Source organism: Prionailurus viverrinus, chromosome B3 (genome assembly GCF_022837055.1).
Source record: "Prionailurus viverrinus isolate Anna chromosome B3, UM_Priviv_1.0, whole genome shotgun sequence".
Classification (NCBI taxonomy): domain Eukaryota; kingdom Metazoa; phylum Chordata; class Mammalia; order Carnivora; family Felidae; genus Prionailurus; species Prionailurus viverrinus.
Window position 1 is genome coordinate 14,929,445 of NC_062566.1, and position 25,556 is coordinate 14,955,000.

The 25,556-nt window shown below is 45.2% G+C and overlaps 1 protein-coding gene across 2 annotated transcripts in view; it reads right to left on the reverse strand.

Annotated features, from left to right (window-relative positions):
• The window catches only part of PCSK6 (proprotein convertase subtilisin/kexin type 6), a 190,904-nt gene that overhangs the window by 19,240 nt on the left and 146,108 nt on the right, over positions 1 to 25,556 (reverse strand). The window contains exons 14-16 of one of the 2 annotated variants that reach the window (XM_047864229.1): positions 6,768 to 6,947; positions 6,563 to 6,601; positions 552 to 654 (exon numbers count right to left, since the gene is read on the reverse strand). In XM_047864229.1, coding sequence (XP_047720185.1) covers positions 552 to 654; positions 6,563 to 6,601; positions 6,768 to 6,947 — 322 coding nt within the window. The remainder of the gene's footprint in view (positions 1 to 551; positions 655 to 6,562; positions 6,602 to 6,767; positions 6,948 to 25,556) is intronic. The other variant, XM_047864230.1, reaches the window with a different exon arrangement.

The following is a 25,556-nucleotide window of genomic DNA, read 5'->3' on the forward strand; positions in this document are numbered from 1 at the left end:
CCTGTGTACTGTGCAGGGCACGTGTGGCTGTGTCTGGGAGCTCAAGCACACCAGGAGAGACACGCCCGCAGCCCTGCATGGCTGCACCATTGCTGGGGCCCCTGGTGGCCATGTGTCCCACCTTGTGTGGTTGCACCGCTGACTGGACACCTGGGGCTGGGAGCTCTCCAGGTGCGGCCCACAGGGCTGACTTTCAGAACAGTGCTGGCCTCTAACATGGCATTTGTCTATAGTTCCCAAGTGGTCAGTCTTGGGATGCTCAGTCTGACCAATCTTTGTTTAACAAAATGGGTACAAAACGGTTTATAAGCACAGATACTACAATGACACAGCTTCTGATTTCATGAATTACTTTGTGATGAGGACCAGAAGTTACTAATATGTATGAAATTCCAAAGCAGTAAACCTCAATGCAATTTCCTTTTTGGGGTTTTACATTGATTCATAAGTAGGGTACTAGGCTGCCGGGGGCTGAGACAGCTTGAATCAGGTCACCTTAGCGGTATGCCGAGGAACTCCAGGACATGTGATCAGAAGTCCCAGCCCATTACCTGCTGGTCTTGGCACTCCCCAGGCTGAAGTGGACACAGTTCAAGCACTGGTCTGCATTGGGGCCATCACAGCCTTTGTCACCACACTCCGGATGGCACACACCTTAAAGACATAAGCATTTCCTTTCACCCAGAGAGATGCTTTGTCAACCAAATGCAGTCCCCTAAGACCCTGAGTCAGGTTGTCACAGCCTAGGTGGGTCGGGATTAGCTTCCCTAGAGAGTGGTGGATCTGCTGGGGCTGGACGGCAGGACCTCAGCTGGACAGAGTGCCCACCCCCATGGCAACCTGGCTACGGCTGAGAGCTGAGCCTAGCTCTCAAATGGGGCAGCCTGAGAAGGAAAACAGCCAGTGGTAGGTGGGGACCCAGACCCACAAAAAGACGAGCACTGTGAGATACCAAGAGAGAGGCTGGTGGTGCCTTCTTCGGGGCATTCCTCTGCAACAGGGTCATGATGTTGGCACCAGCCATCTCTCTAGATTCCTGACGTGAAGGACAAAGCAAGGCAATATGGGGCATCAAAGGCATCAGGGAAACTGCTGCCAAGCGGTGAGGATCATGGAAAGGATGGGAGAGACGATTCACTACATGCACTGGTGGGAATAGGATGGATCTGCAAGCCCAGGACCGCTGTGTGGGGCTGTCCCGGGGCAGGGCTGAGCTGGGCTGGGCTGTTCCTGGGCAGGGCTGTCCCTGGGTGGAGCTGGTCTGGGTGGGGCTGCCCCTGGATGGGCCTGGTTTGGGCTGGGCCTTTCTCTGCAAACCTTTCTGCTTCCCTCCCTCTCCTCCAAGTCCCCTGCCATCCCCAAATTCTGACTCTGGGGGCCTGTGTGTTGTTGGAAAAGTGTTGGAGAGAAATGTAGGGAGCTCAGTGGACTCTAGCAAGCCTCACTCTTGCAGGTGGTCTGCCCTGCAGGTGGGCCACACAGATGAGCCCAGTTAGAAATGTCTAGTGCCCTCAGGCCAGGGTGGGGCAGGTCCACAGATGTCCCCTTCACCTAGCCTGAAGAACATGACCACATCATACTGAAGACCAGCACTATGGTGGGACCGCCTGCCCGCCTCGTCCCTCACCCTCCTACTCTGGGCAATGGTTCCAGAAAACTGCCCCATGTGGGGAGGTGGCCAGTGGGGTATTACAAAGGCTTTGGAGTCTTTAGAAGAAAAAAGCCTTCTGTAAGGTTTGAGTTGTTGGAAGGGGTGGGGAGTGAGTTCAGAAGCAAAGAAGAGGTGATTTGCTGGCCACCAGCGTTTCATGGGGATGCAGGCACAGACAAAAGTCCCCATTCTCTGTTGCCCACAATGGGTCTTTGCTGAGGTACACAAAGCCCTCTTCATTCGTCCTTAAAGGGCCTGTGGACCTTCCTAGTGTTAGACCCGGTTTATTTTGCTTCCCTCCCTGAAGGTTTACTGTTGTTGATATTTCCAAAGTTTTCATTGTGGGTCCCACTGTGAACCCCTTTCAAAGCTGAGCTTGTCGCTGGGAATGCACTGGTCTGGGCTGGGGAGGGCTCTGCTGCGGGTAGAGTTCTAGTGCATGGCCTGACATGCACAAAGCTTATCATGGAGGCTACCCTCACCCCGCCCCCTTCCCCAGCTCCAGACTGTCGGGCTATTTTGCAGTCAGTTCTCATTTGATTTGATTCTTGTCCACCTCATTCCGGGACATTTCCAGATTTCCAAGCAAATCCTTGCTTCCTGGCACATTGTTTTTCAATTACCCACTGTGCAGAAGACACCTATGAGTTTGGCCACTGGGCTCTGACCTTCCACCCAGCCTGAGCTGTGGGGGCCTCAGGATACACCACCATGAGGACCATCTGCCTTCTGTAGTGGTTTCTCCCCAAGGCCAATGGAGGCGGGAGGTCTGTCTTACTTGATAAAGTAAACAGTTTCTTCAATCTTAAGGAGGTTTGGGGGGGGACAGGGAAGAGACAGACCAATTTCCCTACTCTCTCCCAGCACGGGAGACAGAAGCTTCAAGAGGCTGGATCTGGACTAGGGTGTTTATTGCTATATTCCCAGCACCTAGAAAGGTGTCTGGCATAGGGCAGGTGCCAACTAAATATTTGCTGAGAAGCTGAAGGGTGAGAGAATGGATGAAAGAAATATGGGTGGAAATTGGGAAAGTGCAGGTAACCTCACCATCCACAAACAGAACAGTCTAGGATGTACCAAGAGAGGGATAGCCTTGGGAGAAGGCCTGGTTCATGGCATGTGGACTTCACCTTCCTCCTCCCTCCTGGGGCCTCTTTGTGGTGGAGAAGTTAGTTAATAACCCCGAGGGAGCTCCACACAAGGCTGGGGTCCCCCTAACAGGGCATCTGGCTAACCAGCCGTGTCCAGCCCCAGTGAAGAGCGTGGTAAGATATTGTCCAAGGCAGGACGCTTAGATGAGCGTCTGTAAGCACCTCTCCTACAGCTGTCTACTTGAGTTGTCTCCAAAAGCCCAATGTCAAAATTCGCCTCTCGATGAATAGTTCTTGGATTAAATCTACCTGGTTGGTAGATTTACCACTTATCCTGCTTACTCCATCACTCCTAAGATTGTGTGTGTGTGTGTGTGTGTGTGTGTGTGTGTGTTCTGGTACAGCTGTAACACATTCTCTGGGTAAGCATATGTTATTTTTGTTGCCATTTGTATTTGTTTTTCCTCTTTCCTCAATTAGCATGAAAATTCTTCAAAGACCCACTGCCATCCTGTGTCATTTCCCAAGGTTCCAGATACAAGGGGGAGTGTGATTCATGTGCTGACAGTCTGCCAACTCCCACCTACTGGGTGTTAGAATGACAGAGGCTTATTTGAAATCTCTACCTTAAATCTTTTGTGGAGAAAATCCAGGATTAAAAAAACAACAACCCACAAACAGGGGCACCTGGGTGGCTCAGTTGGGTAAGCATCTGCAGAGCCTGCTTGGTATTCTCTCTCCCCCCACCCCACCCCGCCCCTGCCTCTCCCCTGCTTGTATGCTTGCAAGTGCTCTCTCTCTCTCTCTCTTCCTCTCTCTCTCTCTCAAAATAAATAAATTAACTTAAAAAAAAACCCCACAAACAAATGTTAGAAAGCAACTTGGGAATTCTCAATGGCCTTTGTCATAAGACGCTTAGACCAGTTTCTGAAGACACTTAGATACTTAGGAGGACTGCCTAAGTATCACGATCTTTCCCCTGCCGTTCATGCTGTCCAGGAAGAGTGTGCTGGCATGTCACTGGCACACCAGCAGACATGAAGTGGAGTGGCAGGGACAAAGGTGGCTGACTGCAGACGAGAGGTACGGAAGAGAATAACAGACCACTTTCACTGCAGGTCTGGTCTCTTCCCTGATGGCTCTATTCTGCTGGGTGAGTGCTAATGTGCCCAAAGTCCATGACCTGACAATGTCCTGCACTGGACATGCCACGTGTCCTGCGAATCAATTCCCCTGTGCCTGTTGAGCTGTCCTGGAATGCATCCAGGCAAAGGCTGCATGGGCTCTTGGCTTCCCTCAGTCCCGTGGGGCTGACCACACTGTCCCGCACTGACCTTAGCTTCCCTTCATCCTCATGACATTCTGTCCTTCCTTGGAGGCCACTCTCTCATAGCAGCCTGAGCACCACCCTATGTCCTGCCATCATCATCAAACTACCTGGAATCACCCAGGACAGCCACTGAGCATCCCCAGACCTGCTGAATCCACCTCTGAGGTGGGGCCCAGCCCTGGGCCTGCTCTTCAACCAAGCATCCTAGGTGGGTCACTGGGGCAGCCTTGCTCTCTGCCATGTCTGGTGCTTGCTCTCCAGGGACCTCCCGCTGCTCCTCAGCCACCAGGCGGCTCTGTCCCAGCAGGTAGGCCATCGACCCCTGTTTCCCTGGTACCTCACCCAGCCCATGTGGCTACTGCCCCCCACTTCCTGCTGGACTCACCAGCCCCCCGATCTCCAAGCCCTCCTCTCTAAGTTGGATTTCCACATACTCTTTTACTTTGGGGACCCCAGACTCCACCACTACCTTGGACGCAGTGCTGTCCTGTGCCCCCTGCTGCTGGCCCCTGGGACCACTGTTTCATCAGACCTCTCTACCCCTTCCTGACGCGGTAACTGCTCTCTGGCGCACAGGGCCCAGGTGGAGTACCACCAGGCTGCACTCATCACCCCTGTGCACCTCTGCCCATGCCAGTTCTCCAAATTCTTAAGAACCTTCTTCCTAGTATAACCACCCCGGAAAATCCCTGCTTCAACCTGTTGCACCTCTGTGCTAAAACTGCAGAAAGCTGATAATAATCATGGGCCTACCTCAAAATCACCCTTCCCTTCACCCTGTCTCTTTCCCTGAGTTTCTGCCCTGAGGCTTATCTGTGACTGAGCTTCTGGAAGAGGCATGGACAAGCCCTTGAAAGTGGAATCTTTTTTATTTTTTATATATTAAAAAAGATCTTTTTTAAGTTTATGTATTTGAGACAGGCAGAGACAACATGAGTGGGAGAGGGGTAGAGAGAGAGGGAGAGACAGAGAATCCCAAGCAGACTCTGCACTGTGAGCACACAGCCCGATGAGGGGCTTGAAATCATGAAATTGTGAGATCATGATCTAAGCTGAAGCTGAGAGTCAGACACTTAACCCACTGAGCCACCCAGGCGCCCCTTGACTATGGAATCTAACATGGCTGCTTCCTCCTCCCCTGCTCCTCTTCCTCCTTTTCCCCTCCTCTCCCATTGCCCTCCACATCACCCCACTCTTGCTCTCTCCCCATCTCTGTCTCTACCTGCTGTTACTGGCCTGCCCATCCCACTTGCCCCAAGATTGTAGGGACCTTCCCCGAGAGTCAGGAACACTTTCCATTCCCACAGAGACATCCTCTATCCATCTAGGCCATACTTGGGAAAGACTAAGTGACTTGGGCTACAGGGCAGTCATATTGTGAGATTCCAGGACAGTGTAAGGGTAGAGTCAGTAGCAGATTTTAAGGAAAAAAAAAATCAGTCCTTTATTAATAATTACTGAATCTTGCCACCGTTTATAAATCGCAGGGGGAAACAGAGCAGATTAATCCATACATAATTCAATGCTCCATTTTAAAGGAATGGTAGAAGAAATTTAAAATGGAATCAACCGTAATTTATGCTTGATATGTATCAGTGGAATTCTCCATTTTGTTACTTTTCTTTTTTCAGAAGCTATTAGATAATTCAAAACATCAATATCCTTAGATATCACCCATCATTTATCAAACAGCTGTAATATTTAGCTAAGCAAAATATGCCCAACCAGAAACACTCAGCTTCTCACAAATCACTGTGGGTTAGTGCAGAGGGAAAGGAACAGCTTTCTACCTAATGTGCTAATCATGACTGCGCCCATCCCAGAGGCTAGATATGCCGAAGCCCTCTCCAGGCTGCTCCCTCCACGAGGGTGCTGGAGGTCCAGAGCCAGGGGCACCTCCCACCTCCCAGCAATGGTATGTCTGGAGAAGAAGCATTTGCACGAGGCATCTTTACTTTCTGTGAGATTTTTTTGTTGTTGTTTAAGTAGGCTCCACACCAATGCATGGCTTGAACTCATGACCCTGAGATCAAGACCTGAGCTAAGATCAAGAGTCGGATGCTCAACCGACGGAGCCACCCAGGTGCCTCTCCTGTGAGATTCTTAAGTCCCTTCCAGTGGCATCAGTTATCTACTGACATTCAGAGCTAAGACTCTCTCCTGGAGTCTTCATCCCAGCTCTCAAGGCCAGTCAAGACCAGCACTGTAAGTTCCTCTCCTGGCTATCTGGCTATGCTCATTCAACCCAACCTTTCTGGGCCCATTTCGACCCTCGTCCTTCCCACATTCTGGCCATAGGGACAGAAAGTGGATGGATTTGAGAGGGTCAGGAGGTTGAGGCATGAGACGAGGGACTCTGAAATAAGTGGGTGCCCCAGGAGGGGGATCATTAACCAGGAGGCAAGTCCCAGTTCTGGTTGGGCATATAGAACCTTCTGTTTCCCAGCCTTGTAAGGTTGGAGAATACTTACTGGTTCGAAGCATACTTACTGGTCTGTAAGATATTAGGAGAGCCGTGGGTGGAAGGAGCTGTGTGGGTGTAAATTGCCATCATTATTACAACTTCCAGGAAGGGAGGAAGACCTACCATCACAATCCCCGCCTTTGCCAGGTATAGCCCCACGTTTTAAGAGCCAACAGTGGAAAACCAAAACTCGCTGAGGTTTGCCATCTCCCTCGGCTTCGGGTTCATTACCTGTGTAGTCTTCTTCGTCCTCAGGAACCTCGGCCTGGGGCGGTGACAGAGCGGCCTTGGGTGGCTCCAGCTCCGGGGTCGAAAGCTCCAGCATCCGAGAGCGAGACTGATGGGAAATGAAAGTGTTGTATGGGTGTTCCGCTGTGCCGTACAAGATGAGGCTCCATTCTTTCAGTTTCCCTGGAAGACACCAAGCCCAGAGTTACCGGACAGCCATGAAACCTCCCTCAGAAAGTCCTTGAGGCACCTGGCCCAAGGCCGCCATCACTCACAGAAGAGCCAGGCGCAGGGCTCCTCCTGGGGGGCTCTTCACCCACCATCTAGTCACCGGAGAACCAAGGATGTGCCGACTGCCCAGGCCATGTACTCTGTCCCCCAGTCTCACCATGGCTCTGCTGATTGGCTTCCTTGCCCTCTTGGACTATCCAGTGGGTGGACCTGGGGCCTGGCCCTGAGCCTTTTCCCATTTGCTTCCAAATGTGAAAGCTGGATTCCATATACCGAGGAGTCCTGCTATTTGCATCCTTGACCCTGGATCACACGAAGATTGGTCTTGGGATCCTTCCTATGTAGCCCGCCAAGGTGGGTGGGAAGTGTGGTAGGGTGGGAATAGCAGTGCAAACCCAAATGTCCCCAGATGCTGGGTGTAGAGAGGATGGCCTCAAAAATGGCAGGATGGGGGCACCTGGGTGGTTCAGTCAGTTGGGCATCTACCTCTTGATTTCGGCTTGGGTCACAATCTCTCGGTTCGTAAGTTCAACCCCCACTTCAGGCTCTGTGCTGGCAGTGTGGAGCCTGCTTGGGATTCTCTCTCTCTGCCCCTCCCCTGCTCATGCTTGTGCACTTTCTCTCTCTTCTCTTTCTCAAAGTAAATAAACTTAAAAAAAAAAAAGCCAGGATGAATGGCACAGAGGCTGGATTGTGCATGGGGAATTGAGAAGCTTGGGGAGGAGGGGTAAGGGCAGTGTGCCCAGCTATGAGTGAACAGGGGTGGGGACCCCACCGTCTACTTCCATGTGGAAATGATGGCCCATGCTGCTAGGTCTTCCCAGGGGTACAGAGAAGTGGAAATCTGGCCTGCAATTTGTAGGTGAAATCCCTGATCTTATAAAACACAGTAGAAGCCAAGTTAGATATGCCTGGGGCTGGCCCAGCTACATGCACCACGCGTCTGAGCTTCCCTTCCTAACTGTGTGTTCCCAGCATTCAGGGAGGTGAGACCATATTGAGGAGGTCATTGCTGTTATTCTTGTGCAAATGAGAGGCCAAGGTCCAATGTGGCCAGCAGGGGACACACTGCTCATGCTGAAGGACTCACTGCCTCTCCACCCCAGCAACCATGCAGCTGTGAGCCACCTCAATGAACCCTCATGACAGGCCACGGTGACCCAAGCTAGGGACAGTGTCTTTGCCAGCTTCGCGTCTGTGTCAGCTGGGAAAAATCTCTGGCTTCCTCTTCATTTTCTATCATTGGGTTTCTTGGCAATTGGAATGCTTTAGGTGACGGCAATTATTGCTCTGATTAGTCCCTAAGTGATTTGTGTTTTTATTGTTGCTTCTGTTCACACTATTCCACTTCTTTCCTCTGAATGGCAGGCCATCTGTCTTTAGATATCTGTCTATACACTATTTTTGCCAGATGGTCAGCTCTGCTGGTATAACTTTATCTTTTATTCCAGTTCCAGGAATCCCTTGGACTCCCTAAATTCTACAACATGGGCTCCTGCTTGTCCACATACCCCAGAAGCCTGTGGGCTAAAACCCATACTGTCCTAGGAGGACAGAGGCAGGACTGGCCTGCAAATACCAGGCCACACTTATAACTTACTGTGCTGTACCCCCCCCCTTTTTTTAAATTTTTTAATGTTTAATTATTTTTGAGAGAGAGACAGAGTGCAAGCAGGGGAGGGGCAGAGAGAGAGGGAAACACAGAATCTGAAGCAGGCTCTAGGCTCTGAGGTGTCCGCACAGAGCCCGACATGGGGTTCAACCCCATCAACGGTGAGATCATGACCTGAGCAGACTTAATGGACTGAGCCACCCAGGCGCCCCTTATTGTGATCTTCTAAATGGTGTCTGATTTTGATTCAGTTATACAACGCAGCAGAGCCACACTCTAGCCAACCAAGGTCCCAGGCCCTGAAAGCCTGCCGCCCTCAAGCTGTTCCAAGTCAGGCCCCACATCACCTGGGCCTTTCCCGGCCTGGCCAGGGCTAGAGGATGCAGGTCCTTGAATTTGCAAAAATATTCCTGAGCTATTTCCCAGTACATGGACTTCCAAAGGGCCTGGTTCTTTTAGACACTCCGTGACCATTTCCCTAACACCATGAGAAGCACTTCACCCGGGTGCAGGTGCAGAAAACACAGTCCCTGATTATGAACTGTCATCCGTTCTCAACTTCTGAAGACCAAATTAGAGCCAGATTTCAAAGCCACAGAGGAGCCGGGCATGTTAACTGCAGGGTGAGGAACCGATTAAGGGGGAGCACGAGGACCACACGACAGGGAAAAAGGCTCTGTAAGCTGTCATTTGAGTCAAGACCTGTTTCCGCCCTGTATCGTGTCTCCCAAAACACCCACGAAAGCCCTCACCACTAAAATTAGACTCGTATTTTCAGATATGGCTTTGGTAGGACAAACAAAAGAGGCTGCTCTGAGCTCAGGATCAGCAAGCACCCAGTGGAGGGAGGGTGAGCAGGAGGAATTCAAAGAAACCAAGACAGTAGATCCTCAAAGTTCTCAGCACAAGGAGAAAAATCATTTTTTTTCTGTGTGTGTGTGTGTGTGTGTGTGTATGAGACAATGGATATTGACTCACTTATTGTGGTAACTACACACAATCTAGGTAAGTCAGGTCATTATGCTATACATCATAAACTTCTTCTTCTTTTTTTAAAATAGTTTCTTTTCGGGAAGGCTGGGTGGCTCAGTCGGTTGAGCGACAAACTTTGGCTCAGGTCATGATCCCACGATTTGTGAGTTCAAGCCCTGCATCGGGCTCTGTGTTGACAGCTCGGAGCCTGGAGCCTGCTTCTGATTCTCTCTGCCCCTCCCCCACTCATGCTCTGTCTCTGTCTCAGAAGTAAATAAACATAAAAATTTTTTTAAAAAATAGTTTCTTTTCTTTTTTTTAATGTTTATTCATTTGGGGGGCGGAGGGGCAATGAGAGAGAGGGGGACAGAGTTTCCGCAGAGGGCTCTGTGCTGACAGCAGAGAGCCGATGCTGGGCTTGAATTCATTGTGCAAGATCATGTCAGACCCTTAACCGAATGAGCCACCCAGGTACCCCTGTACATCATAAACTTCTACAATGCTGAGTGCCAGTCATATCTCAATAAAACTGAAAGGAAAAAAAAATATTAAGAAACCAGCAGGAGGAGCTGCCTTGGGATGGTAGGAGGGGAGGCTGCAATTCAGGAATAAGAAAGAGACTTCATTTTTACTGTATTCCCTTAGGGACTGTCGGATTTTTGTTCTGTTTTGTTTTTAAGCCACAGCATATGTTACCTTTCAGATATATAATTAAAAATTTGTTTTTTAATGTTTATTTATTTTTGAGAGAGAGAGAGACACACCGAATCCAAAGCAGGCTCCAGGCTCTGAGCTGGCAGCACAGGGGCTTGAATCTACAAACTGTGAGATCACGACCTGAGCCGAAGTTGGATGCTTAACCGACTGAGCCACGCAGGTGACCCTCACATATACAATTTGAGAAGAAATCTAAGTTTAATGAAAAAAAGGGGAAGGTTGTATACTCAAAGAAAAAAACATTAAAAAAATGGGATACTTGGGGCTTTGGGTTTATGTTTCTGAATAAGTAATAAATATGAATGAATATGAATAGCTAAAAATCCAAAAGTATAAAAGGGAATATGGTGGAAGTCTTCCTCTAGCCCTGTCCCCTGGCCACCATCTTTCTCATCACAAGTGACCCCATTACTTGTTTCTTATGTACCCTTCCAGAAGCATTTTATTCTTTACCAAGCAGATATGAGCATATATATTTTGTCCTGTCCCCTTTATCAACACACCTGCTACACCTTCTGAACCTTGCTTCTTCCATTAGCAAGGCATCTCGATGACCTTCCCATCCCTACAGCAGAGAGACGTTGAATCATTTAACAGTCCCCTATTGGCGGGCATTTAGGTTGTTTCCAACTTGCAATTATGAACAGTGCTATAACCTGGTCACATGAGGAGGGGCCCGGAGAAGTAGAAAGAGGTCCTAGTATGTGGCCCGGTCCCCAGTGTCAGCTCCCTCCACGCTAACCATCCCCAGAGTCTGCCCTTGCTCTGGGGGAGATGAGACATGTGAATGTGGAAGAACCACAGAAAAGTAGAAGGAGAACATAGCTGGGGCTACCCCAGACCAGAGACTGGGTCCACACTCGACAGAACTGCCGTCCAGGCGCAGGATGATTGAAAAACGTTGGCCTGCTTTGGACAAAGCATTTAGCCAGAATGTATTATTTACTATTCAGGACACTCAGCATGCCCGTTCAAGTTTACTGGGACAAAAACCAAGCAGTTCCATTAATTCCTTAATTTCCAGCAGGGAGGTCTTAAAAGACATCCAAATCCAAATTCTTTGGTTTTTCTTTCCATCAGCCTCCTGAGATTGTAAAGAAAGAACAACAAATCCACCTGCTTAGCTGCTTGGGGCCAGCACTGTCAGGACTCTGCCTCCAGATGTCACCAGCAAAGCCCAGGCAACAGTAATTGTGTCCCAGGCACACGATAATCCTGGCTAATGCCAATAAATGGCTTTATCATCATTCACTATCTTCAGTGCAGCATTTCCCCTTGATGAATTGAATTGGTAATGAACAAACAGGATTATTCCTATTATTCAAAGGAAGAACCAGAATTAAGGAAGACTACGGTTGAATTTGCCAATAGGAAAGTACCAGCAGTAATAAAGCTTTTCTTTGCCTCATATTTTGAGTGAAGCATTAAAAATCCTTGAGAGGGGACTTTACAATTGGAGACAAAGAGGGTAGAAGTGGGGGAAAGTTTTTGTTAGGCTAAGAACTCTGAGCTAATACTTTTGAATTCTTGGGTTTTCTTTGGGCATAAGAAGTTATTAACAATAAAGAATTTATTAATTCTCCCCCGCCCTTATATTGAAAACATGCAGGGAGAAATTCTTTAGTCAAAACATAGTAAAGAAAGAGAAACCTAAAAAAAAAAAATTAAGAAAGAAATACATTTCAGTCTCTGCCCTCCCTCCAGCCCCAACCCAGTGGAAGTTTTTTCCACATAAGGGCCAGTGAACCTGACTTACAAAGTTTATGAAGTTTAATGAAGAGGTTTTGGTAGAAGGAATAAAAAAGGCTCACCTCCATCTGTTTATAAAAATATACAAAAACACTTTAAAGGGAGGATTTTATGGTATGTGGATTATAGTTCACTATATTTCAATAAAGCTATTATATGAAATACTGTATATATATATATATGTATACACACACACATACACTTGTGTGTATTATAGACAGAAAAAAACCCCAACATTTACTCAATAAATTTAACACATAATTAAAAATGCACTTTAAGTCCACATTGTGGCAACTAAGAGGGAGGGGAATAAAGGGAATTTAGGAAACAACGTGGAAAGGACAAGGAAGAGTGTCCACACATGTGGGCCACCATGTGTGCGCATGTAGGCGCACACACACGCACACCTGTGCATGTTTCCCTCAGAGCCCAGTGCAAGACAGGGGGGATGAGAGACTCTTCCCTACAATCTTGTAGTCATAAAAACCATTAAAGATGGTGTTTTCAGTACCAGAAAAGGATCTAAGAATCCTAAGTGCTAGTGTTCATTTAGGTGAAGGTAGAACAAGTACGAATTCAGTAAAGAACAATAGTGGTCCTGTACGGCAATGCACAAAATAGCATTTTCCTTAATGGTACCCTAAGGTTAGGTAGGATACCATCTTTTTAACGTTTGTTTTTTTTTTTTTTTTTGCTTTTTTCAAAGTAATGAATTCACAGTTTGAAAAGTCAAGCAATGGTACACATTGCTTGTGTACCAAGACCACTAGACCAATGGTACACAGTCTAGTCTTTCTGTTACCGCCCCCTCCCTCTCTGAGTCCTTTTTTGGGACACGGTATCTTTTCACACGCAGAGCGTCTATTCTAGCACTTAGTACCTCATTGCTTGATTAAATGTGTGTATGCTATGTCCTGGTTTCTCATGTTTTTTTTAAGTTCATTTATTTATTTTGAGAGAGAAAGAGAGAAAGAGAGAGGGAAGAGAATCCAACAGGATGCACACTGTCAGTGGAGAGCCCAATGCGAAGCTCCATCTCACGAATGTCAGATCAAGACCTGAGCTGAAATCAAGAGTCAGATGCTTAACCAACTGAGCCACCCGGCGCCCTTGGTTTCTCAGTTTTAGACACCATCCAGTGACATCCTACCTAGGATATGGAGAAGAAGCCCCACTTTCACGTCATCCCTCATATACTCACATCCTTCCCCATATACCCAACACTCTGTTGACATGATTTCTTACTGGGTCAGTATTCAGTGTCTTCTCCCCCACCTTCCTCCCATTTCATTTTGTGGGAGATTTCCTCAGGGCTTCTAACCTATCTATTGACTTCCTAAGTTTTGCCTCACGCTTAAAATTTTCAAAGTATTTATCTGGTTCTCCCAATGTTCTTTTTTTATAATACAGAATCCTGTTCTTGGTTTATAGATGAAATATTTTCTCTTCTCTTCCCTGAGGACACCTATGAGATAACGGAATTTATATATTGGTCTCTGCCCTAGTTCCTGGTACAGAGCTCCTGAGACCCTTGTTATTTCCTAAGTGATAAGGACAATAGGAACATCTCTTGTTAAAACATTTGTCTTTGACCCTGTCCCTAACTCAAGACTCCTAAAACCCTTGCAAACTCTTAAGTGATAATAAGGAGCATCCTTTGTTCTCTGGAAGTGACTCTGGGCGAGCTCTGGGGTTGGTCACCAAAAAGACTAAACTAAGATTAGTAGCTTGGAATCTTCAGCCCTGCCCCCAACTTCTCTAGGGAGGGGCTAAAAATAAAGATAGTAACAGACTATGCCTATATGAAAAAGCCTCCTTAATTTCCCAACAGTATATGGTTTGGTGAACTTCTAGGTCGGCAAACACACACCAGGAGAATGGCGCACCCCAACTCTGCACAGATGGAAGCTCCTACTCTCAGGGCCCTGCCAGACCTCGCCTTGTGTATCTCTTCATCTGGCTATTTATCTGTATCCTTTGCCATTTCCTTTAACAAACGGATAAGTGTAAGTAAGAGCTTCCCTGAGTTTTGGGAGTCATTCTCCCAAATTAAATGCATCCCAAGAGGAGGTCTTTAGAGCACCCATCTCTGGCTGGTAGGTCAAAAGCACAGGTGGTAACCCAGACTTGTTACTGGCTTCTGAAGTGTATGTGAGTGTGTAAGGGGGAGCCAGGGGCAGTTTTGTGGGACTGAGCCCTTAAGCTGTGGGATCTAACGCTATCTCTGATGGTGTCAGAACCAAGTTAAATTGTAGGACGTCCAACTGGTGTGACTGAGAATTGCTTGTTGTGGGGGAAAAAAACCACACATTTGGTGACCAGAGGTGTCAGAGGTGAAGTGTTTTGTGTGAATAGTAGACACACAGGAGGAACACAGACTAGGGAATAACTGGTGTTCTCCCTACACAGGGGAACTAAATTTTTCTATTTTGTAATACCAATTAAAGTCAGTTGAGTGTCTGACTTTGGCTCAGGGCATCACTGTTCATGAGTTCAAGCCCCAAATCAGGCTCGCTGCTGTCAGTGTGGAGCCTACTTGGGATTCTCTCTCTCCCTCTCTCTCTCTGCCCCTCCCAGGCTAGCACTCTCTCTCTTAAAAATAAGATAAACATTAAAAAAAAACAATTATAGTTTTTCTGAAGTTTTCTGCCTTGCTCCTTCCCCTCTAAGTTTCTTCTCTGTTCGAGTTTGTTTCTGTTTTAATGTCAGATAATTTCCTCAAATGTCTGGTGGTCCTTGTACTGAGGTGTGCCTCAGTAGTGAGGCACTACAAAGCTGATTGACAGTTCTGTGTGCTGGAATATGGAAACGTATTTTTTTGTTTGTTTATTCACTTTGTACACGGCCAACTTGCTGGCTTGTGCAATATGAGAAAGGAAATGCCATCACAGTGTATGAGGTGGCTCAGATGTACACAACATTTACATAGTAAATGTGAACACTTCCCATCAGAAACAATGGAGGTCAGAGCAAAGCATATCTTTACACTGCTGAAATTTAAAAAAAAAAAACACTGCCGACTCAGAATTCCATAAAATGAAAATACTATTTACGACTAGGTGGATACATGGAAACATCACAATGATTTCCTCAAAGCACAAAGTCAATGTGTCAACAAAGGAGCAAACACACACATTTTTCAAAACAAACAAATAAAATTGGTTGAAATAAAGACTTTTTTTGAAATAAACCTAAGCTGAGCAAACTCATGGCCAGCAGGCCAACATGATAAGAAATGATAAAGGAAATTCTACAGGCAGAAGGAAAATGATACCAGATAAAAAACTGTATCTATAGGAAAGAATAAAGAACACCAGAAATGGTAAGTATGTGGATAAACAAAAAGAGTAGCTTTTTTCCTTCTCTTACTTTCTTTTTTAAAAATGTTTATTAAAAAATTTTTCAATGTTTATTTCTGAGAGAGAGAGAACGAGCAGGGGAAATGCAGAAAGAGAGAGGGAGACACAAAATCCAAAGCAGGCTCCAGGTTCTGAACTGTCAGCACAGAGCCTGATGTGGGGCTCGAACTCACCGACAGTTGTGATCATGACCTGAACCGAAGTCGGACACTTAACTGACTGAGTTACCCAGGCGACCCCTTCTCTTACTTTCTTTAAAAGACAAAGACCGCGTAAAGCAAAAATATCACTGTCTGATGGAGATGGTAATATAGAGAGAAGTAAAATATATGACATAATTATAGCACAAAGTGGGGAGTGGGAGAATAGAATGACACTGTCGTTAGGCTCTTAAATTTGTGAAGGGTGAAGTCCATGTGATATTAATTCTAAGTAAACTGTAATATATTAAGGCTACATATAGTAACCCTTAGAGTGAACACACAAATATTGCTAAAAAGCCAAAAAGGAAATAAATGTAATATTCAAAATTATTTAATACCCTCCCTCCCAAAAAAAGGCACAAGAAGAGAAACCTTTTTAATATTGTTGGATTTAGTTTGTTAACATGGTGCTTGGAATTTTCGTATTAATGCTCCTGAGTGAGACTGGCTGAAAATTCTCCATTCTCATACTGTGCTGTTGGGATTTGGCACCAAGGATATACAGGTTTCATTAAACCACTGGGGATCATTTCCCCTTTTTCAACTGTCTCAAAGAGTTTACAGAATATTGATATTATTTCTTCCATTTGAATGTTTAGTAGAATTTGCCAGTTCATCTATCTGGTGAATTGTTATCCTTGAGTTTTCTTTTCTTTTTTTTTTAATTAATTTTTTTTAATGTTTATTTAGTTTTGAGAGAGAGACAGAGAGTGAACAGGGGAGGAGCAGAGAGAGAGGGAGACACAGAATTTGAAGCAGGCTCCAGGCTCTGAGCTGTCAGCACAGAGCCCAACGCCAGGCTTGAACCCACAAACCGCGAGCGTAAAATCATGACCTGAGCCAAAGTCGGATGCTTAACCAACTGAGACAACTGAGTTTTCTTTTAAATTATATAATCAATTTAATAGGATAGTTTCAATCTTTATTTGTTTTCTTGTGTCAATTTTACTAAGTTGTATTTTTTTCTTGGAATTTGCTCATTCCACTTAAAATTTCTTTTCTTTCTTTTTTTCTTTTGGTCACAAGTTTATAATACCTTCTTACAACAATTTTAATGTATACAGGATTTATAATAATGTTCCTCATTTTCATTCCTGAAATGATATAGTCTCAGTTTTTTCCTTGACTGATCCTCCTAGAGGTTTATCAATTTTATTCATCTCCTCAAAAAACTAACTTACGGTTTTCTTGATTCTCTCTTTCATATTTTTGTTTTCTAGTTCACTAATTCCCGCTATTAAAAAAATTCTTTCTCTCCTATTTCTTTGCATTGATGTTTTTGGTCTTTCTCTACCATCTCAAGCTGGATGCTTAGCACATTCATTTTTAGCCTTTTGTCTTTCCTAATGCATAAATTTCCCTCACTCCACAACTTTCCTGGCATTCCACTTGTTGGGATATGTACTATTTTTATTATCATCTAGTTCTATATATTTTCTAATTTACATTATAATCTTTTTCTTTTGACACATGGGTTATTCGGAAGCATTTTTCAATTTTCAAATGTATGGGCTTTTTCTAAGTCATCTTTTTCTTTTGAGTTTTAACTTAAGTGTAATGTCAGAGAACAGGGTTTATATGCTACCAATCCTTAGAAATATGCTGAAGCTTGCCAACCAGCCCACTACGTGGCTGATTTTCATAAATATTCCATTTATGCTTGAAAAGAAATTTTATTCTTCGGTTGGTGGGTATAGACCCACCAATAGACCCATTAGACAGACCCATTAGATATAACTTGTCAGTTGTGATGTTTGAATCCTATATTCTTGAATCCTGTTTTATCTATCAAATATATTCGAGCATGTTAAATCTACTTAGTGTGTGAGTTTGTCTTTTTCCCTTTGTACTTGTAACAGTTTTTTGCTTTCTATGTTTTGAGGCCAGTGTTAGAACTGAACCAAATCTTTTATCAATGTGGGGTAATACTCTTTAGAGCTAATGATGCTTTCTGTGCTGACATTTCTGCTTGTCTGATGTTAATATAACTACACCAGCTTTCTTTGGGTTGGCATTTTCTTGGTATGTCTTTCTCCATCTGCTTTATTTTTTAATTTTTCTGGTTGTTTGTTTATTTGTTGTTTTTCTGTTTTAGAGACCCTTCTTCATAGTTCTTTGGGTCAGTCCCAGCAGGAAGCAGACAGCATAATTAAACAGGGATAATCCAAGGAGGCTTTAATAAAGAGACTGTTTACAAAGGTGTGAGCAGAGCAAAACAAAGTTATAACTTTGGATAGTGGAGTTCCCTGGGGCTAGTAACAGAACTGGTGTTAAGACCTTAGGTTACTTTATTCTACTGGCTAGGGTGGGGGGCAGGACTGTGACCCTGGGGAACTCTGGCTGCTGAGGGCAGCTGGAGGAAAAAATAAAATAAACTCATAAATAAATTTTTTTTCTCCCTCCATTTTCCTCTGGAGTTTCGCCTTGGCTGAACTTAACCGTAAGCCATAGGCAAAGAGTCTGAGATGATGCCAGCCTCCTAAGGCAGAGTGGGGTGGAGAAAACTAGACAATGGGGCTGGTAGACACCAGAAACACACTTGGCACGAGAGAAAATATATTTTTTAAAAATCTAATATGACAATTTTTGTCATCTAAAATGAAGCAATTAGTCTATTTACCTTTACTGAAACTAGGACTTCTTTTGAACCACTTGTTTTATGTGTTCTGCCATAGGGTTCTTTTCTCTTGTTTTTCCTTTCATGCCCTGAGGTCCCAGCTTTATGCAGGTGCTATAAAACTCTCTAGGTGGGCTCCCCAGATTCAGCGAGTACCCTAACGCACAAGCCACCATCAATCCTCCATTGACCTGACTGTCAACATGTCAATCAGCATTTAAAATTGTTTTCTGTGACCAAGCAAGGACTAGGAGTCTGTAACAACTTTTAACATTTCAATTCGGTCTTTGATTTGGTCGTTTGTTAGCAATTTAGAAAAAAGATTTACCTTAAAAAAAATTTTTTTAACATTTATTCATTTTTGAAAGGCAGAGAGAGACACAGCGCAAATGGGGGAGGGGCAGAGAGAGAGGGAGACACAGAAACAGAAGCAGGCTCCAGACTCCAAGCCATCAGCACAGAGCCCGACGCTGGGCTCGAACCCACAAACCTCAAGATCATGACCTGAGCCGAAGTCCCGACTGAGCCACCCAGGTGCCCCAAGATTTACCTTATACTATAACAAAAACAAAACCAAAACCATTGTGGAGAAAACCAAATCATAAACAACCTGGAATGGAAAAAAAAATTATCAAAACTCTGGAGGAAAATCTTCAAAAAATTAAAGGTCAAATAGCACATGAGGAAAAATATTTATAGGAACTATGACACATGATGGGCTATTACATCTGTATTTTACATGGAGTACTTTCTCAGCAGTGAGGGGAGCCTGGGTGGCTCAGTAGGTTGAGCATCTGACTTTGGCTCAGGTTGTGATCTCATGGTTCCTGTGTTGGAGCCCTGCATGGGGAGCTCTGCTGTCAGTACAGAGCCCGCTTCAGATCCTCTGTCCCTCTCTCTCTGCCTCTCCCCTGCTTGTCCTTTCTCTTTCTCAAAAATAAACATTAAAAAATAATAATAACAACAGCAGTGAGACGTCTTGGGACAAAAACAGAAATGGCAATTTTCCAAAGAAAAAACACACTCTGTACACAAATATTTGGAAAAAAGTGTTCCTCCTCATTAGTAATTATCACAATGCAAATTAAGGAGAGATATCATTTATTTCCTCTAGAGCTGGCCAGTGAGTGTGCCTGATGAGATTACAAATTGGTTCAACTATTTTGAAAAGCAAATCCGTAACAGGCATCAAAAGTAGATATGCTTCCATCTCTTACTTGTCTGGTGAATGGTCCCCAGGAAATAATTTTAAATTTAGGAGAAAGCCTTTTGCACTAAGCTGTCTATTTATAATAGCAAAAAAAAAAAAAAAAAAAAAAAAAAAAAGAAGAAAAAAAAAGGAAAATAGCCTGCATGTCCAACAATAGATGCATGGCTCAAATAAATTATGGTGTTTCTACTTGGTAAAGTTTTATTAAAAAAAATGCTGCTTACAAAGGATGTATAATGATATTAAAAGATGCTTGATATGCAAGTCATACAAAGAAATCCAAAGTTATGAATGCAGCCTGGTTAGAACTCTATAAAATGTCAGGAAACAGAACACCAAATAGAAATATAGATGTATTTTTGAACATGACATGTTTCTGGGGGAAAAAAAGGCAAATGTTCAAAAATTAAATGCACTTATATATTTGGTCGTGGCTCTGGCTGCCAGAATATTGCCCAGTGTGGGCAGCACGGACCTCCAGGTACATCTTTTTTTTTATGTGTATTTATTATTGAGAGACAGAGAGAGACAGAGCATGAGCATGGGAGGGGCAGAGAGAGGAGGAGACACAGAATTTGAAGCAGGCTTGAGGCTCTGAGCTGTCAGCACAGAGCCTGATGTGGGGCTTGAACCCACCAACTGCGAGATCATGACCTGAGCTGATGTTGGATGCCCAACCGACTGAGCCACGCAGGTACCCCTCCAGGTACATCTTTGTACCTAAAAGCTGATTGATGGTATAGGAATGTGACAGAGGAGTTTCGGGGAAGCTCTTTCTCTTCTCCATGACAATTGATTTTTCATTTTCAACCACATTTAGACTATTATGTGCAAAAATGAAATATTAAAGAAAAAAATCTCATCTTTTTATTACGTTCACCATCAGGAGATATGAAACCAACTGGCAATGCCATGACTCATAACCATGCACAACGGCGGTTGGATTGTCCCCTCACCTATCTGAAGTAGGAATGTTTGTTTTTTTCCTGCACTAGGAGACCTGGGGGATGGCGAGGAGAAGGGAGGCAAAAAGACCAACCGAAACATAGCGAAGCAAATGGGGTTAGAAGTGGGACTTTTGGATAGCTGTGTGTATAGTGGCTGTTTGGAAACTTTACTGAAATCTTCAGTTCTGGTTGTTTTTTTTTAAATTTTTTAATGTTTATTTATTTTTGAGAGAGACAGAGACAGAGTGTGAACAAGGGAGGGGCAGAGAGAGGGAGACACAGAATCTGAAAACAGGCTCCAGGCTCTGAGCTATCAGCCCAGCGCCCGACACGGGGCTCGAACTCACAAGCCATGAGATCATGACCTGAGACGAAGTTGGACGCTTAATCAATTGAGCCACCCAGACGCCCCTGGTTTTTTGTGTTTGTTTTTTTTTAATTAATTAATTAATTAATTAATTAATTTAGGGAGAGAGCTCAAGCAGGGGAGGGGCAGAGAGAAAACGGGAGAGAGAAAGAATTCCAAGCAGGCTCTGTACTGTCAGTGTGGAGCCCCATGGGGGGCTCAAACTGCAAGACCACTACCTGAACAAAAGGTCACTTAATTGACTGACTTTCTTTTAAGTAGGCTTCTTGACTAGTGTGGAGTCCAACACTGGGCTTGAACTCAAGCCCCTGAGATCAAGACCTGAGCTGAGATCAAGTCAGACGCTTAACCGAGGGAGCCACGCAGGCGCCCCTCTTCAGTTCTGTTTCAAGAGAAGCAGGAGTGATACTCTAGAATCGTACTTTCCAGAAATGAGAGTTCAGTGACAAACTTGAAAGCCGGCACAGAAGGCACATGCTTTGAAATCTGACTTTCTTCCTAGCCGTCAGGACAAGATATATTGAGCCCTGGATCGCAGATTGCAAAATTTCAACTCCTCTTGGAAGCGGAGATGAGCCCAAAACAGATGTCAATTAAACAGCAGTCAGTAAAACAACAATAAAACGAGAACAGCTCTCCTCTTAGGAAGAAATGCCTGAAAGAGCTAACTAACTGAAAGGAAATCAGAAAACCATGGAACTTTAGATGGTGAAAAAAGGAAAATTGCAGTCACATAGGAGAGACTAATTTCTTCCACTTTTAACTAATTATTAAATGTTTTTACTGAGTGTGCACAGCCGAAAAGAGAACTGATTAAAATTCTATGAGCTCTTGATTTAAACAAGGTTCATGGGTGCACGCACATTCAGTCATCCAACAACTATTCACGGACTGTGCTCAAAGTGCCCGGCACTGGGGGCGGGAGAGACGAAAGCCTGAGCACTGTGCTTCAGAAGGCAAGCTTTGTCCGCCCACAGCAGAGTCACATTGGACCAGTTCTACCTATGACACTTTTGATCACCTCTGCCTCTGCAATATTTCATCCACATTATTGAAACTCACATTAGATCGGCCACCTGAACATGTGTTTTAGCCCAGGTTCCCTAGAAAATGGGAATCTGAGGCAAAGCCTGGGGACTGAGGCTTTATTGGGAGGTAGGATCCCAGGGCAACAAGAGTGGGGGATGGGTGGGTGGAGAAAGACAGGGGAGGGGGCAGGGGACAACCCCCCAGCAGGCTGCAGCTTCACAACAAAACAGCAGGGCCCTTGGCCAGGAGACATCCTTCAAAGAGGCTTTGTGGAACGCAGGGAAGGGCAAAAGCTCCCCACCCCGCCCCTCCGTCTTTTGGGCAAACCTGCTGTGCACTTCCTGATGCGTCACCTGCCCCCTCCAGGAAGCTCAATCCTGGGGAGCCCAGATGTCACACTTCTTCTGGAAGTGGAAAGAAAAGTCACAGCCTCCCCAAGTCCTGCTGGGAAGTACCTGACTCCCCAGAGCCCCTGCAGCTCTTCCCTGTGTGGGAACAACTGTGCCCCAGTCCAGCCTTCACAGCGGGGGGGGGGGGGGGGGGGCAGGGGGGTTGCTCAGGAGATAAACTGGGGGTCAAACCTCTTCACCGGGCAAGAGGGGGGCCCAAGGGCAGAGGGGCTGAGCCAACCTGGAGAGGCATAGAACAGGTCCAGGTGACACTGATGGAGTAAATTGTAATCATTACATGTGCTTGGAGGTAGAAGGTATGAACTAGCACGAGTAATATTTGAAAAGAACCTTTTACCCCCGGCCTTTCTTTGGTCTTCCATCCAAGTGAGCACAGCATCTTGGTAAGATACTGTATAAGAGTATGAGGCAGAGTTGCAGAACTGGTGACATGTGACACATGTGATAGGTTCCAACATGGCTTAACATCAAGAAATACTTGGTACTTTTAATATTTCAGGCACTATGGTCAAACACCAATCGAAACCCTTAAAAAATCTCACGAAGCATTTTTTTTTCATATAAAATCTTCCTACATTTGAATCTCCTCCAGGCCTGTGAAGTACATACTATGATTCCCATCATGCATGTGCAGTGATGGGGGCTGAGAGGAGAGAGGGTCTGTGACCAGGCTAGCAAGTGGCCCAGTTGGAACTCAGGCCACACCCACCAGAGACTCTGCCCTGGGCTCACCCCAGACAGGTCCCAACACCCATTTCCTGTGCCCAGGACCCCAGTTCATGTGGCAGCCTGGTCTTCCTCCTACCACCACCCTGTCAACTTGACTGTGGTTCAGGGTTGATCTTTATGGCGTGTCTGTCTGTGCCCCCTACAGCTAACTCTGCAGGTTCTGGCAAATGCACTCAAATTCTTCCTGAGCTTCTTTGATCTCGCCCCGGCTTCAACTTTCACGTTTGTGCTAAAAAGAGAACCAAAGATGGGATTCTGCAGAAGCGAGAGCAGGTGGAGTCGGGTGTCCTGGGCTGAGCTCCAAAGAAAGCCAAGATGTGTGAGAACTTCTAAAGTGGCTCTGACCCCAGAGAGCACACCGAGCACAGACACAAAGGCCCCTGAAAAGCCAGTCAGTTTGTGGTGTAGTTAACTCCTCACAGCAGTTTCAAAAGCAAGCTGTTGGTTAGCAAGTTTTGGTTTCTTTTGTTTGGGAAAAAAAAAAACATTGCTTAAGAAGACGAAAGAATAGAAATGTACCTGCTGAGTTCAAGACTTGGGAGAGAGTTTTTCCATTCGGTCTGTTGACTGGCCGGTGATCCAGCTTGCCCTCAGCACAGCAACCCTGAATTCTGTTGTTTGCAGATCCCTGGGTTCTCTATAAGCAGAGACTCTTTAATTTTTCTCAAAGGCAGTAGGGCAGGTCTCTGCCAGTTACCTCTGGGCTGGAACTTTCCCGGAGGGCAAACGGATCCATTCCTAAAGGCTGTGGTTAGAACTACTGCAGGTGAGTGAGAAGGGGGAGGGAGGAGTGGGGGAGACAGGGACCCGAGTTTCCATGGCAACCCACTATATGCCAGGTTGTGTTCAAAATGTTCACTCCCATCCGGTGCTCACAACACTCCTATGAGAGAATATTATTGGTCACAAGGTCTTCCAGCCAGTGTCTGTAGCTGGTACGGCCAGTATTGGGACCCAGGCCTTACTACTACATTCATGTTCTTCTCACCAAATCACACTGTGGTTCCAGGTGCAGAATACCTGGTTGAAATCTCGGGAACTTCTGCTTGTTGACTTGCTCTCAGGACATTTACCCTCCCATGTTTTTTGTTTGTTTGTTGGTTTGTTTTTTAATTTTTTTTTTAATGCTTATTTCTGAGACAGAGAGACAGAGCATGAGTGGGGGAGGGGCAGAGAGAGAGGGGGACACAGAATCTGAAGCAGGCTCCAGGCTCTGAGCTATCAGCACAGAGCCCAACGCGGGGCTCGAACTCACAGACTGCGAGATCATGACCTGAGCTGAAGCCAGACGCTCAGCCGACTGAGCCACCCAGGTGCCCCTTCCCTCCCATGTTTTAATTTATATTTTGTTCGGTTACTATGAAGACTGAATATCTTTTGCTGTTCACTGGTTATTTATATCTTTTCTTTATGAATTGTCTTTTTTAGGCTCTTTGCTGATTTTTCTGCTAGGGTGCTTTGCATATTTTTTAGATTTTTAAACACTCTTTATATATTAAGGCTATCATAATGTAAAGCTCTGTTTGCCATCACCTAATTATGGGGGTTGAGATGTTAGAGATAAAGAAGGTGTCTGCCTGTGTATTGGAACTTTTTTATACCGGACATTGTTTTTTAACTCTATCTCTTGGATAAATGACTTTTTAGCATATTGAGAATCCAAATGATAACTGCTTGCTGGTTAGCAACATTTAGTCAGAAAAGGAGTTTGGTTTATTAATTAAGCAGTTAAACTGATGGCAATTACATGTTTACTCTTCTGAGTGGGCCTTGAGAAGAAATAAACCAATGATTTGTAAGAGCCCCTGATTGTGATGTCTAGTCCTGGCCGAGGTGGGGAGGAGGACCAAGGCTCTACTCAGAGATGGTTTTGCTTTGTTGGGATGAAGAGGAGTTGCAGGGTGGAGGACAGAGCACATTATAAGGTCTGAGCCTTGGTCATATCCTGATTGAATGCATCTGCCTCAAGTATACCCATCCCAAAAGAGAGTCCTTGACCTATATGATTCCCAATAAGCAGTGGTGCGCTAGGACCACTTTGCCTTGGTGTATTGATTGAAAACATTTTCAGGGACTTTGTGAAATGGTTGTTAAACCTAGCCATTATTAAAAATTAAATGATAAAAGCTTATAGTTAAATTATATTCAGAACAAAGGTAAGAAATACTCAAAAGTCATCACTTCCTAATCATTTTACTGTATTTTGTCATTATCTATGCTTTGGGGAGATTACCTATATACTATGGATCCCATGGAAATACTATATGATGAGGGAGCGTGGGGCAGGCTGAGGGCAAAATACAAGCTACTGCCCTCCGTCCCCCCACATCCCAGGTGTGCTGCGTGTGATATTCCCCAGGCACTCCTGGCTGCCCAAGGACAAAGGAAAGGAAAGAAAATAAATGGTTAACTGATAGAGATCACAGTCATACAGGACATGGGTCTCCATTAGTTTACAAATATCTTAGTAAATTATAAGAAAAAGGCAATCTTATCAACAGCCTAATCTCCAGAAACCTGTAGACTGGAGCCCCAATATCCCCCTGCCTAATGCTATGGAGAACAAAGGCAAGAAGGAAAAGGCAGGTAAAATTAAATTTCCTTATAACCTGCAGCCCATTGACAAATACTTGAGGCAAA